Raw genomic sequence first — 15,168 nt, 5'->3', positions numbered from 1 at the left:
GAATTTTGTTTTTCTTTTCATTCATTATTCAGTATTTTCTATGTTAATTTCCTTCATGATTTCTTCTTTCAACCATTAGTTGTAATTAATAACTTTCTCAGTTTTCCTTCAGTTTTTTACTTCTAACTTTATCCCAGCGTGGTTGGCGAAGGCACTTGGTCTGATGTCTACCTTTGCAATCAATTGAGACGTAATTTGTGGCTTAGCATACGGTGCATCTTTGGGACCTGTCCCACGTGCCTTGGAGAGGACGGCTCGCTCTGTGCAGGGTAGAGTGTTCCATGGGTGTCCATAGACCTGGGTGGTTTTTGTGTTCAGTCTTCTGTTTCCTTACAATTTCCTGTCTGGCTGGCCAAGCCCATTGAGAGTAGGGGATTGAAGTCTCCAGCTGTTGTTGTGGGACGAAATATTTTCTCTTCAGTTCTGTCCATTTTTATTTTGTATATTTTGATGGTCTGTTATTAAGCACATAAATGTTTATAATTATAATTCTTACTATTTTGAACCTCTTATTAATATACACATAATGTCACTTTCTTTGTCTCATGACCTTTTTGTTGTTCTGATAACGCGCTAGCTACCCCTGCCCCTGCTCTGCTTTGTTTATCATTTGCATCCTCTCACTTTCAATATATTTGTTCCTTCAAAGCCTTGCGGTATTTGGTGTTCAGCCCGACATCTCTTTGGCCAGAGCCAACAGGATGGCCTGACAGATTGAACATAGGGGAGGAGAGAGAGAAGGAGTTGAGGGTTGTTGCCCGATTTCTTGGCCGAGCAATGGGGAGGATATTTACAGTGATGGGGGTGATGTTTTTGTGGGGGAGAAACAAGCTTTTGGGTGGCGGATTAGAAATTAGGATTTGGACGTATTGATTGGGTATTTTTGTTAGACACTCCAGTTTAAGTCTATCAAATACCCATCCTGGGATTGAGGGAAGCAGCCTGGCGGTGAGAAGTCAGCTTTGGAAGACCATTGATTGCCATGTACCCTGTACACCAAGCATGTCAAACTCAAAGGCTAACACAGGCCAAATAAATGAGGCATGTGGCCCGCGGGCCGTGAGTTTGACATGCTTGCTGTACCTGAGCCTTAGTCTGGCTGAGGGCACCCAGGCCATGAGTCCCCAAGGAGGAGAAGAGGGCTGCGGGCTGAGTCCTGGGGGCACTCAGAGGATGAGGGTTCAGAGGTGAGGAACCAGCAAAAAGACCGAGAAAAAGTGGCCTCGCAAAGGAGGAGAATTAAGAGATTATGACGCCCTGGACACCAGGTTTCCAGGGAAGAGAGTGATCCAGTGTGCCACATATTCTGAATGACTCCCGTTCTGAGTAGGAAGCAAGCTGGCCTTTTGAAAGAGTGAGGTTGAGATGGAGAGAGACGACCAGAGATCAGACAACCAGGGCTCCAGCCCCTGGGCGGCGCTCACAGGGCCATTGGTGCATCTCAGCGCCTGTGCAAGGCGTGTACCCGGCCTGGGAAAGGTTTGAAACAAACGTGTACGGGACGGAAGAGTGACAACGTAGGAGTCACAGAACCCTCCGTAGATTCAGCTGAGATCGGAGCAGGGATTATAATGTGCCAGTTGGCATGTCTGCAATCCCCCTTCTGATGTGGAATAGAGGTGAGCATGTGAGGTTGATTTGTCCCAATACTAGAAACTGGAAGCGACAGAAGGAAGGACGGGAATGTAGTGAAGGGCAGTGTAGACGAGAGTATGCAGACGGCGTGCTCTCCAGTGGAAGCAAGCCTGGCTTCTGAAGCGATTGTGTCACAACTGAAGTCCACGGAGTTCATGTGGCTTTTCATCCAAGTCCCGTTTGGAACAGGAGTCTCAAGAACAAAGATTCCAGTCGGGCGGGCATGGCTCGTGGTTGAGCATCAACCAATGAACCAGGAGGTCACAGTTGGATTTCCGGTCAGGGCACATGCCCGGGTTGTGGGCTCCATCTCCAGTAGGGGGCGTGCAGGAGGCAGCTGATCAGTAATTCTCTCATCATTAATGTTTCTATGTCTCTCTCCCTCTCCTTTTCTCTCTAAAATCAATATATATATATATTTTAAAAAGAACAAAGCTTCCAGTAACAACACATGGGAAAGGTGACTGCTAGCATGTGTTTATGGAAAACAGAACAGCTGTGCGTTCATTTGCTCTATCAAGGTAAAAAAAAAACACCTTCATATGAGAGATTAGAAATAGAAATCGAGGAACAGTGAGAAGATAGTTTGGCAACTGAGAGCAAGCATGTCACCGTGTTACAAAATCTTTTTCCAGCCCTAGACACTTTGGCTCAGTGGGTAGAGTGTCGGCCTGCAGACCGAAGGGTCCCGGGTTCGATTCCGGTCAAGGGCACACACCTCAGTTGCAGGCTCCTCCCCATCCCAGGCCCTGGTCGGGGCTCATGCAGGAGACAACCAGTTCACATCACTATTCCTCTCCGTCTTTCTCTCTCTCTCTCTCTCTTCCACTCTCTCTAAAAATCAGTGGGAAAATATCCTTGGGTGAGGATCAAAATAATAATAAATTAATAAAATATTTTTCCATCTCTAGGTTTTATCTCTCCTGGGCTCAGAGAAATGGTGACGTTTTTCTGTTGGTACTCAGAACAGTCATTAAAGCAGCGGTTCTCAACCTGTGGGTCGCGACCCCTTTGGTGGTCGAACGACCCTTTCACAGGGGTCGCCCAAGACCATCCTGCAGATCGGATATTTACATGACGATTCATCACAGTAGCAACATGACAGTGATGAAGTAGCCACGAAAATCATGTTATGGTTGGGTCACCACATGAGGAACTGTATTTAAAGGGCCTGAAGGTTGAGAACCGCTGCATTCAAGGCGTGCCTGTTTCTCTTGCAGGATGAAGTGGCTCACACCCTCACGGAGAGCCGGGTATTGAAGAACACGAGGCATCCCTTCTTGACAGTAAGTGCCAGCGGACACATGTGTCATCGCACCATTTCAGACGAGAGGGGGTTTGACAGAACTAAGCTAAGAGAAGGAACGTTGTCAGTACCCTTCATTTAGGTGCGCCTTTTCCGTGTGGAAAGCTGTAAAGTCAGATTTCTTGGAAATTACCGGAATGTAGGGGTTGAATTTGCAACATCATGCATCTGTAATCCCTCCCATTATGCAGCTACGACTTCTAGGAGATTTTTTTTTTCCCTTCCATGAAGTTCACTACCTTGAATACAAATAACTCATACAGCCAATACATCCATGCTGGCGTTTTAAGGAGACCCCTGAGAACATGGACTTGAAAAGGTGCCAGCTGAAAAGATTAGCAGTAAATGTAAGGGTTTTACGCTTCTTTGGTTTGTATATAAATATATACATGACCAGGCAACGTTGTCTGCACATGGGAAAGGCAGAAATCTTTGCTGCCTTTTTTGTAGAAATTGAGTCTTCTTTTTAGTGATAGAGCACTTCCACGAAATGCTGAACACTCGACAGTAAAGGCAGGATCAGTCATGATATTTCTTCACTAGACGAAGTATAAACTGTGATTTAGTTACGAAGCAAACCGATTTTTTTTTTTTTTAGTCCTGTTCCTTGACTGATTGTAATTGAGAAGTAATTTGCAAAGTTTCTGTATAGTTCTGATTTCAGTGAAGTACATTAAGATTGAAAGTAACAGCTAGACTGTCCAAAGGAGGAATGATTTTATTCATTGTAAACTCAGTGGAACAATAGACCATAGGGGTACACGTTGTGGCCGAGTTTTCTCTTCAGAGTAACCTTGACTGTATTTAAGAGATTTTAAAGGGTCTTTTAAAGATTTAGGATTGCCTAATGTAGGAATTTTCCCAGGTATCACCAGATATCTGGACTTCATGTTACATTGTTGTGTGTTTTTTGTCTAGTACATTAAGATAGTTCTGCAGTTTTTATAACCTATAAAATTACATGTTATGTACCCTATGTGCAAAAAGTTATGTTGTAATGATTAGATTCCCAAATATAATGACTATAACTGTCTTAGCCCTCCACTAGAGTAATTTGCCGGCCTCGCTCTGAGATCTCATGGATAAGAGCTTTGGGAACCCACACAGTGTGAAATGGGTGGCATACTCGGTTGAGAGGTGCGCCTCACAATTTCTAAGTTAATCTTTACTTAAAGTGTTAATTTTCCCCTAGCGGTACCCACTGCTGAGCTAAACATCAATTGTCTTACATTTCCCGTAAACTCTACCTTAAGCCCTCTTGAGGGTAAATAGACTGGTGAGGAATGCTAACAGTTCATTTCATCATACTGCTTACTGTTTCTGAGTGTTCTGTTTTGGTGCCATTATAACAATGTAGGATTATAAAATAACATTTTTTTCTTTTTTCATTTCAAGTCCTTGAAATATTCCTTCCAGACAAAAGACCGTTTGTGTTTTGTGATGGAATATGTCAATGGGGGCGAGGTGAGTGAACGGTAAACCCAGCACCTGCATTTGCATGGTAATTCTGCCAGCCGTTTTGCAAAGTTATTAAAATATAAGTTGTAATATGACAGCTCTCTGCTTTGCGGGGGCGCTTTGGGTAGCTCTTTCTACTATTCAGCAGATGGGAGCAGAGTAATTCCTACTGAAATGTAATGATTGTTTATTTTTAAATAACTTCTCTCATATATTGGCAAATGTAATCATATTCTACTTTTTCCTGTATTTTTCAAGTGTAAAAAAAATTTATCCAAAGTAAAATCATGAAATCATTTAATTGTGAAAATTAGAAATGTAGGATTTATGATGCTTTACGAAGTTCTTACGTTTTTGTGAAAATTGGAACGCACCCTTTTACTCATTGTAAACTCAGGGGAGCAATAGACTATAGGGCTCATTGTGAACAAGTTTTCCCTTTTTCTGCATCGTAGTCAGAGTAACCGTGACTGCATTTAAGAGAGATTTTAAGGGGCCTTGCAGTTTTAAAGAGGAATCCAATTAGTAGTATATTTCACCTGTTGCTTTAGTCCTCATCCTTTCTCCTCCCTATTTTGATCAAAATCGATGTGAGGGCAAAATATAATTTACTGAAATATTATTGGACATCTTTTACATTATGGGCTTTCTGGAGTAAATTTCAACTTAATAAGTAGGGACTTGTATCTCACTGACCTTAAAAGTCTTATTTTCCGAAATAAATTAAATATCCTGTGTAGAATATTTTCTCCTGTAAATCATTGTAGGAATGAGTTCATGGCAAAAATTCGCTTCTCCATTTGGTGAGCACATTTGCGGTGCCTAGGCAAGTGTGAGTTTACCATAACGTTTTAAGACACTGTCCTTTCTACGAAGGAGTTCATCATTTATCTTGTAAGTATGTTACAAATTAGAAGATAGAGTGAAAGACCTCAGTGCCAATAAATCCATAAGAGAAAATGCTGTATGAGTGACGTAGTGTTTAGTGGAGGCCTTGAGTGAGGTCTCGGCGGGGGAGCTGATTGAAGAAGCTATTCCAGGCCCAGGGGATGATCTAGCAGGGTCTCTGGTTGGTGAGCACAGGGCGAGAACCTGAGCAGTGAGATCATCAGAGCCCAGCTTTCCGAACGGGGCCCTTTGCAGTCAGATGCTCTCTGAGAACATACACAGAAGATGGGAATTGTATCCCACGGAATTGTATGCGATTGATGTCTTAACAGCCAGTTAACTGAGCGTGGATAGAAAGACAAATATCAGCACTGGTTTTTGGTTGCAATCAGGGAGAATTAATAGAGTGAACTTATGAAGAATGTATTGAGGGTAAGATTATAAACTTCGTTTTGAAAAGGTTGGATGGATGGGTGGATGGATGGATGGATGGATGGATGGATGGATGGGTGGATGGATGGGTGGATGGATGGGTGGATGGGTGGATGGATGGATGGGTGGGTGGGTGGGTGGATGGATGGATGGATGGATGGGTGGATGGGTGGGTGGATGGATGGGTGGATGGATGGATGGATGGGTGGATGGATGGGTGGATGAATGGATGGGTGGATGGATGGGTGGATGGATGAGTAGATGACCAGGGGGGAGAACAATACAAGGAAAACTATAAACTGCAGCGAAATCTCAGAGAAACACTCTTGAATTAGAGAGATCTCCTTACACTGTTTCATGTATTTGCATCTGTTATAATAATGATCACATTGAATATCTCTTCCTAGAGGGAGCTAGCTAGCTGGCACTTGTACTTTTATTATACACCTGGAGTACTTCTGAGATTAATTAATTAAAGATTATTGGAAAAACTTTACACACAAAAGCATATTTTCAGACTAGCCAAATGGTTTTCTTTAGCATTGACACTCCTATAGTATTTCTATTGTTTGGCATTTCTTCTCTTTTTTCAGAATATCTGTTTTAGGAATCTATAATGATAAAAGGGTAATATGCTAATTAGACCAGATAGCATCCTGGGCATCCTTCCGGACGTCCTTCCAGATGAAGCCGGGGCCGGAGGGAAGCAGCCCGGGTCCCAGGCGCCTGCTGGCAGCCGGAGGAGGGAAGCCTGGGTCCCGGGTGCTGGAGGGAAGCCAGTGCTGGCAGCCGAGGGGAGGAAGGCCTACTCTTGCATGAATTTTTGTGCATCGGGCCTCTAGTATATTATAAAAGACTAAATTATTTAATGTATTGAAGCAGGTGAACTGATCCTTATGTGATATATCATTTTAAAGTACATGGATAGTATAGCATTGCCATATATATATATATATATATATATATATATATATATATAAAATTTACTTACGTTTGTACAATTTTAGTAAAAATGGAAGTTTTGTGTATGTAATCTCCCAATTTATTTCAGGTTATCAAATGTACTCATATACTTTAAGTGTACTTCATAAATACAGACAGTTATTTAATTGGTGGAACTTAATGGGATTATTTCAGCTCTTAAATGCATCGCTTCTGGGAAGGGAATCTGCTAGGAAATCCAGGGCGATTGATTTACTTTTGGTTTTGCTTTCGGCTCACCTTGTCATTTATTCTGCCCAGGGATGCTTCCTGGAAATGCAGAAAACTCAATTGCTGTAGAAAAATACTAACCATAGTACTTGGGTGTTTGAAATAAGACTGAAATAGAGAGAAGTAAAGTGAGGGGGGCTATATGAACTCACACATACAATCCACAGCAGCACCCATAGATGCACGCAGAGGGGAACATGTGTGTGAGATCTACAGGCCTGAGCGGGAGAATGCTGTCCTGGCGGAAAGCGAGCTCAGGAAAATTTATGGTACTTACCCCAGTAGCAGCATTCCAGACCTCTTCACAGCCAACATTCTCCCTGAGATGGCCTCCTTTCGTGGGCCCGGTGAAGTCGTTTTCATTCAACTCATTGTCTGTTGACCTTGAATTAGCAATAGCATCCATTCAGTCTGTGTTCTGAATTTATCTTGAAATATAAATGCAGCAGTTGAGACATTTCTTTTCTTATACTTCCTTCACATGTTAGGAATATGTGGACTTCTTTCAGCCTAATAATACTGCACAGGAGTTTAGCATGCTTTTGGCCATGCTTGGTATTATCACTATGTTTGCCAGTATTGATTAAAGCACTAAATAAGCGTTTTTTAGATATATTTTTATTGATTTCAGAGAGGAAGGGAGGAGAAAGAGATGGAAACATCAATGATGAGAAAGAATCATTGATCGGCTGCCTCCTCCACGCCCCCTATAGGGGATCGAGCCTGCAACCCAGGCATGTGCCCTGACCTGGAATGAACCAGGACCTCCTGGTTCATAGGTTGACACTCAACCACTGAGCCACACTAGCAAGTCATAAATAATCTTGATATAAGTGGATTCTGAATAAATACTGGTTGCAAAAAATCAACAGCGGGAACTTATAGGCCTGTCAGTATAATGGAGTCCCATCATAATTGAATTTACCTTATATGAATTCAGAGAATAGGCTCAGCGAGCGCTGGAGAAGCCGGAGGCAGATCCTGGGCAGAAGGAGCCAGATGAGAGAAGCCTTAGTGATTAGGGAGAGTATGTTACGTATAAGAGTATAGTACAAGCATGTCAAACTCGCAGCCTGCGGGCCACATGCCTCGTTTATTTGGTCCATGTTAGCCTTTGAGTTTGACGTGCTTGGTGTAGAATATCCTGCGGGGTAACAACGGAAAGTCTTCATTGGATTTCACATCTGCTCCCTCCTAAGCTCTTCCTTCTTCCTGGGCTGATACCAGGGGTGCACTGGGGCGGAAGTACAGTAAGTACAGGGTGGCTTGGAGCTCAGCAGGTCGAGGTCATGAAAGTGAGTTCAGTGCAGCCTTAGGTGGGCAGTAAGTCAGCATTCGTAGAAGGCTTGTAAAAGCACTCTCATATTCACACTGCTGCTGGCATGGCCAGTCCATGCTCTTTTTGTAGCTTAGGTATTACCAAGTTCACATGAGCAGAAAAATATCTGGGGCGGGGGGTGGGGGGTGTAAACTGAACGCCGGCTAAGGCGTGGTCATCGTTTAGTTGGGTTTAGAGCGTCTCCACTTAGGACTGTGCCCCGACACCTTCCTCATGGCTGCATTGCTCGTAGGCCTGCAAGTCGGGCCTCTGTGGTTCCCTCTCAAGCTGAGATCTCTGGGAAGTTAAGAGGCTCTTAGGAGGTAAAGGAAAATCATTATGTAGAAATGTCATTCGTCTGATAAGTTCTTCGCATTCTGTCTATATTCTTGATGTGGATACAAGTGATCCTAACACTGCCGCTCATTTACTATTCTTGTCAAAATTTTGTTCATTGATACTATATATTAATTTATTGTATAGAGATTTGTTTTATTTTGTGCCTGTGACTTTCATGCCAGTCTTGAGTGCCTCTCCTACTTATTTCAGATTCTCATTATTGGGCCGGCATTCTGTCTGCCGTGAACCAGAATCCTCCCATTTTAAATGCGCAGAAGGCAGAAGTGCTGGCAGTCGGCATTCTAGTTCTAGTTACTAATTTATGGAGGTGTGATTTGGGTGGTTTTTGAATTAAAAGTATCATTTCATATTCATAGTGATGATTTTTTTTACATTTTACTAAATTTGTAGAAATATAAATAACTTTATTGTCAGGAGTCTGACAAGCTAATTTCTTTGCTAACTATTTTAGTTATTATGCTATGTAGGCTACATCAGAATTCTATTGCTTTTTCCCAAAGCTTTTTCAAAAATTCCCAAGTCAAGGTTGCATTATAATATTGACATTATCATATAAAGTTCCAGGCAAAATAAAGTTGGGAATATGTTAGTGTATACTTTTATAATATTTCCAAGCTATTTGCCTAAACCAAATCATTAAACCAATATATTGATGCATGTAAAGTAATAATGCAAAGACATAACCAGCCTTAATATTTAAGATGCTGATTTTTATATCTAGATTATCAGATAAGGTGAGCAGAGCTGTAGGAACTCACTAGGCATTTGTCTATTTCTGTTATTCCTCTCCACATGGTTATGGCACAGCGGGGAAATCTCAGGGGAGTCAGACTTCTTGTGAGCGTTTCACAGAAGGTACAATCCTATATAATAAAAGGGCAATATGCAAATTGACCCTAAAGGTGACCGACCATGAACAACCGGTCACTATGACACACACTGACCACCAGGGGGCAGACGCTCAATGGGTGAGCTGCCTCCTGGTGGTCAGTGCATTTCTAAAGGGGGAGTGCCGCTCGGCCAGAAGCTGGCTCATGGCTTTCCAGCGCAGTGGTGGTGGCGGGAGTCTCTCCCACCTCTGCGGCAGCACTAAGGATGTCTGACTACCAGCTTAGGCTGATCCCCGGGGAGCGGGCCTAAGCCGGCAGGTGGACATCCACTGAGGGGTCCCGGACTGCTAGAGGGCGCAGGCTGGGCTGAGGGACCCCCCAAGTGCACGAATTTTCATGCACCGGGCCTCTAGTGGAGTATAATTGGGGACCACAAAGAGAAAAGGCAGGACAATAGAGCATAACATATTTAAATATTAGAAAGTATAATCCCCAAACAGTTTGTAGTCATTTGTGTTCTTCATCTTTCACCTGGCATAATACTTTTTAAACTAATCAATATTGTATGTATCAGAAGTTTCTTTCTGTGGCTTCACAGCATTAAGTGGATATACCTTAATGGAGGTATACAATCACTAAAGAGATAGACAGTTGGGTTCTTTGAGATTGGGGGTTATTATTAAAACACCTGTGAATGTTGCAGTATAAATCTGTGTGTGAACATATAGTCTCAATTATGTTCGATAAACACCTAGGAATGCAGTTTCTGTGTCACTTGGTCTGTTCAACTTCAGAAGAAACGGTCAACTTGTCTGTCTCACTTTGCATATCCAGAGTGTTACTGAACATTGTCATCACCTTCAGAGTGGTTAGGTTTTAAAGTTTACCCATTCTAGTGGGTGTGCAGGGCTATATTATAGTTTCACTTTGAATTTCCTGAACAACTAATGATATTAAAATCATTTTTTTTGTGCTAATTTCCATTTGCATATCTTCTTTATTGAAGTATCTGTTAAGATCTTTTGTCCATTTTTTAATTGGGCTGTTTGTCTTTTTAATATTGAGTAGTCAGACTTATTTATATATTCTAGACCAGCCGTGGGCAAACTATGGCCCGTGGGCCGGATTCGGCCCGTTTGAAATGAATAAAACTAAAAAAAAAAAAAGACCGTACCCTTTTATGTAATGATGTTTACTTTGAATTTATATTAGTTCACACAAACACTCCATCCATGCTTTTGTTCTGGCCCTCAGGTCCAGTTTAAGAATCCATTGTGGCCCTCGAGTCAAAAAGTTTGCCCACCCCTGTTCTAGACACACTTTATTATATATATGTCTTACAAATCTTTTCTCCCAATCTATGGTTTGTCTTTTCATATTTCAATGGGGAACTTTTTTCTAGTGTATATTTTTGGCTAAATTAAAAAATATTTTTGTTGAAATACACATTTTTTATTAATTTTCTTTATTGATTAAGATATTACATCTGTGTCCTTATCCCTCCCTTGCCCCCCAACCCCCCACTCATGGCCTAACACCCCTGGTGTCTGTGTCTATTGGTTATGCTTATATGCATGCGTACAAGTCCTGTAGTATGTATATGTGTGTGTGTATATGTATATGTGTGTGTATATGTATATGTGTGTATATGTATATGTGTGTGTATATATATACATATATATGTGTGTGTGTGTATATGTGTGTGTGTGTGTGTATATATACATATATATGTGTGTGTGTGTGTGTGTGTATATATATATATATATATACACATATACTTTTTATTTTTTTGCAACACACCAGAATACATAATTTACATTCAGTAAACTTCATCACTTTTAAGTCTACCATTTCGTGAGTTTTGACAAATGTGTACAGTAGTTTACCATCGTCACAATAATAATACAGAACGTTTGTATTGCCCTAACTCATCTTTCATGCCCCTTTAGGGCATGAAACCACCGATAGGTTTTCTCACAAGTGTCTTTTGAAGGACACAACTTATAAATTAGATGAAATACAGTCTATCATTATTTTCCCTTTGTGGTTTATGAATTTTGGGTTTGATTTAAAACATCTTTAGCTAACCCAAATTTGTTAACATTTTCTGTTTTCTTCTAGAAGTGTTAATAGTTTTATCACTTACATTTAGGTCTGATGCTTTAGTAGTTTGTGTGTTTCCAGGAACTTGCCGATTTCATCAAAATTTTAAGATTTATTGCCTAGTATCATTAATATTCACTTATTGTTGCATTAGTGTAGGATCAGTAGCTGACTTCTGTCTTTTATTCCTAACTTTGTATTCTGTGTCTTCTCTTTTTTTATTTCCAATAAGTCTTCCTAAAAGTTAGTGACTTTTATTGATATTTTTTAGCTTTAGATTTCATTTATTTTTCTTCTATCAATTTTGGGTTCTCAATTTCATTGGTTTTCTTGCTCTTTATTATTTCCTTTTTTCTGGTTACTTTGGGTTTGGTTTGTTTTGCCTTCTTTTTCTCTTTCTTAATGTGGAAACTTAAAGCATTTATTTTAAACTGTTATTTTTTTATAAGTATTTAATGTTACAAGCATCCCTGTAGGCACCAATTCTTATGTTATATTTCTATATATGTAAATATGTGTAGCATATTTTTAATGTTATATGTTTTACATGTTATTTTATATGTTATATCTGTCATTATTTTCCCAAATTGACTAATTTCTCTTTTCATGTTTTTGACTAATGGACTATTTAAAGATGTATTGTTTCATTTCCAAATACTTGAGGGTTTCCGTGTATCTGTTTAACTTGTAGTTTAATTGTGTTCAGAGAATATATTGTATAGTTGCTATCCGTTTAAATTTATGGGGATGTGGTTTCTGGTCCAGCATGTGTTCTGTCTGGTGCATGTGCTGTGTGTTGTTAGAAAGGACATGTATTCTGGTGTGTTGGGTGGGGTGATCTATGAATGGTGGTCAAGACATTTGATAATAAAATGTTGCTCAATTGTTCCATTCCCTTACTAATTTTATGTCTACATTTAAAAAAAATAAAATATTGAGAGAGTGCTGTTGAAATCTCCAACCCAAATAGTGGATTTATCTATTTTTCCTTTCATTTTCTTATATGGCGCCTATAGTTAGTTCATACTTCTGATTCATACTTAAATCTAATCTTATAATTTCTGCCTTTTAAATTTGGAGTATTCGGTGTGGCCCCCGAAATCATTTGGCATGCATGTTGCTATTCTTTTATTTCTCCCATCTGTTCTTTGCTCCTTTTTTGGGAAGTCTCTTTCTGCCTTCTCCTGTATTGACTGTTCTTGCTGTTTTTCACTTTAGATTCACTTTGGGGTTAGCTCTGATGCTTTGTCTTGTTTTGATAATGGTAGTATTTAACAATGATTTGTTGAATTTCTGTCCAGTTCTAGACCCTGAGAAGGCAGCTGGACTTATACAACAGTCTTTCTCTTATGTGGTTCATTCTATGCAATTATAACGAAGGCTTATAAGTGAAATTTCTTGTTAATGGGATAATTCACACATTTGTTGTTTCAAATTAATAGAAACTGTACTTAGAATAATAGGTGATATGCTGTAGAGACAGATGACCTAAGTTTGAATCTCAACTCTACCATTTAATAGTTATGTGATGCTAGACAAGTTTCATAACATCTCTAAGCCTTAGTTTTTTCATGTATAGATGGACATAATAATTGTGCCTATTTTATAAGGTTGTTTTAAAGATTAAATGATATAATGCATGTGACTTAGCACAGTTTCAGTTAAGTAGTAGCTCTCAAAAATATTGCCTATTGTAATAGTAATAACATATTTACATATCACTTGTAATATGGAGATAGCATTATATAGCTTTTATGATTGTTGTTAGAATGTAATGCTCTTAATGCTCAAAAAGTAATATTTATTACTTTTATTGTATTGATATTAAATGTTTCACAAATATCCCAGATATTTCATATATATGCTAATAGATTTAAATATTTTAAACTACCTTGATAATTTTTGTCCTTTCAAAAGCATATTTTATTCTATAAATGAGGAATCTATTAATATTTGAAGTGGTAGAACTGAGCAATCTCTACTTTAATCTTGTTAATATAATGTTAATAAAATATTTTAATAGAAATTATTTTAATTATAGAAGTAGATTAAAATTAATTTTAAAAGAAGAACAATTTTTTATACTTATCACATTATTAAATATTTTCATTCGGTGACTTTTAATCCCAGAAACTTTTCTTAACTTTTCTCTTTAATAATTGCCACCTCACAGCTGCTTTTTCAGATATCAGGGATCTCATTGGTGATCTAGAATTGCTTGTACATTTTCAGACTTATAGGAAGAGGGCAAGAAGTAGAGGAAAAGGTATGTAGCTGGTAATATATAGCTAACACAGTTACTACTGAACAAGTATTTTAGGGTTCAGTTGTCCTGTAGCATTTAGATTGTATTTTAACAAATTTTATATTGAACTGTCATTAAAATATGGCATTTATATCTCATATCTATATCACTGTTCTTTCTGCAACTTCCAAAACTAAGTGTAAATTGACTTTGCAGTAATTTTTCTGTGTGAGATGCATGGGAACTGTGAGCTCAGCTTGGGAAAAGAATAGACATTAGCAGGAAGATGAGTAATATGAATTACCTGCTAAATGTAAGAATATGTTTGTTTGATCGTATAACAGTAATTATTTAAATGTTTATTTTATACTGTAACTAATATTATTCCAATTCTGTAGACCGATAGTATTTGCGAGAGACTGAATATTTGTTTCTCCCCCAAAACTCATATATTAAAACCTAATCCCCAGTGTGATACCACTTGGAAGTGGGCCTTTGGGAGGTGATTAGGTCAGGAGGATGGGGCCCTCGTGAGTGGGATTAGTGCCCTTATGAAAGAGAACTCAGTTCACTCTCCCAGTCCGTCACCTGAGGACTCTGCCAAGACAGCCAGCCATGAACCCAGAAGCAGGTTCTCACCTGACAGTGAATCTGCTGGTGCCTTGATCTTGGACTTCCCAGCCTCCAGAACTGTGAGAAATACGTTCCTTTTGTTTATAAGCCCCTCAGTATGTGGTGTTCTGTTATTGCGGTCAGAGCAGACGAAGACACTATGCTGATTAGCTTCCCTGTGAGTGAGCTAGAGCCATTCTTTTCATCTTGGGTCTTTTTGTAAACCCAAGGGGTGTGTTAAGCAGCTTTATTTCACAGACTGCCATGTCTCATTGCTTAATTAATTAGTGGTCTTTAGGATTCTCGGGTTCCCATTTCAGTTTATATTATGATCATGAATGTAAAGATTGAAATTAGTGAGACTTGTATTGAGCTTATTTTGCTATTCTCTAGCTCCCAATCTTTTCCGAAGGAATAACTGTGTAGGCAGTATTTGCAAGAAAAATAAGATAATTGAGTTTAAAGTCTAAGACTGCAGTGATCATTCCCAGGACATTTTTAAACTCCAGATCTTCCTTTTGGGGGAAATTTGTTGCATTAAGAATATAACTATTTTTTTTCGAAATATAGCAACTTATTGTAAAAATAAGCATTCTTGGGTTTGTGATGAAATATAGACTTGTATATTAATAGGTTAAAATAATCTATTTACATTACTGAACTTCTACAGCATGGCTAAGCTCAACATAAAAAAATGTAGTCCTTGCTTAAAGGAACTTAAATTTCTAAAGATATGCTCCTTGCTGGAGCAGCAAGTAGCTTATTATTT

General features: G+C 39.3%; 1 protein-coding gene across 12 annotated transcripts in view; it reads left to right on the top strand.

The window, feature by feature from the left end:
* Positions 1 to 15,168, top strand: part of AKT3 (AKT serine/threonine kinase 3) — a 227,906-nt gene that overhangs the window by 152,187 nt on the left and 60,551 nt on the right. For 6 of the 12 annotated variants that reach the window (XR_013997278.1, XM_081114489.1, XM_081114496.1 and 3 more), the window contains exons 7-8: positions 2,856 to 2,921; positions 4,337 to 4,405. The exons of 1 other annotated variant lie outside the window; for it this stretch is intronic. Coding sequence is in view for 10 of the 11 variants with exons in the window: in XM_081114489.1 (XP_080970615.1) it covers positions 2,856 to 2,921; positions 4,337 to 4,405 (135 nt within the window). In the remaining variant the exon portion in view is untranslated. The remainder of the gene's footprint in view (positions 1 to 2,855; positions 2,922 to 4,336; positions 4,406 to 15,168) is intronic. 5 more of the 12 variants (XM_081114494.1, XM_081114493.1, XM_081114491.1 and 2 more) reach the window with 1 other exon arrangement.

This window comes from Myotis nattereri (assembly GCF_964212035.1).
Source record: "Myotis nattereri genome assembly, chromosome: 20".
Lineage (NCBI taxonomy): Eukaryota > Metazoa > Chordata > Mammalia > Chiroptera > Vespertilionidae > Myotis > Myotis nattereri.
This window is presented reverse-complemented; position numbering and strand designations above follow the sequence as displayed.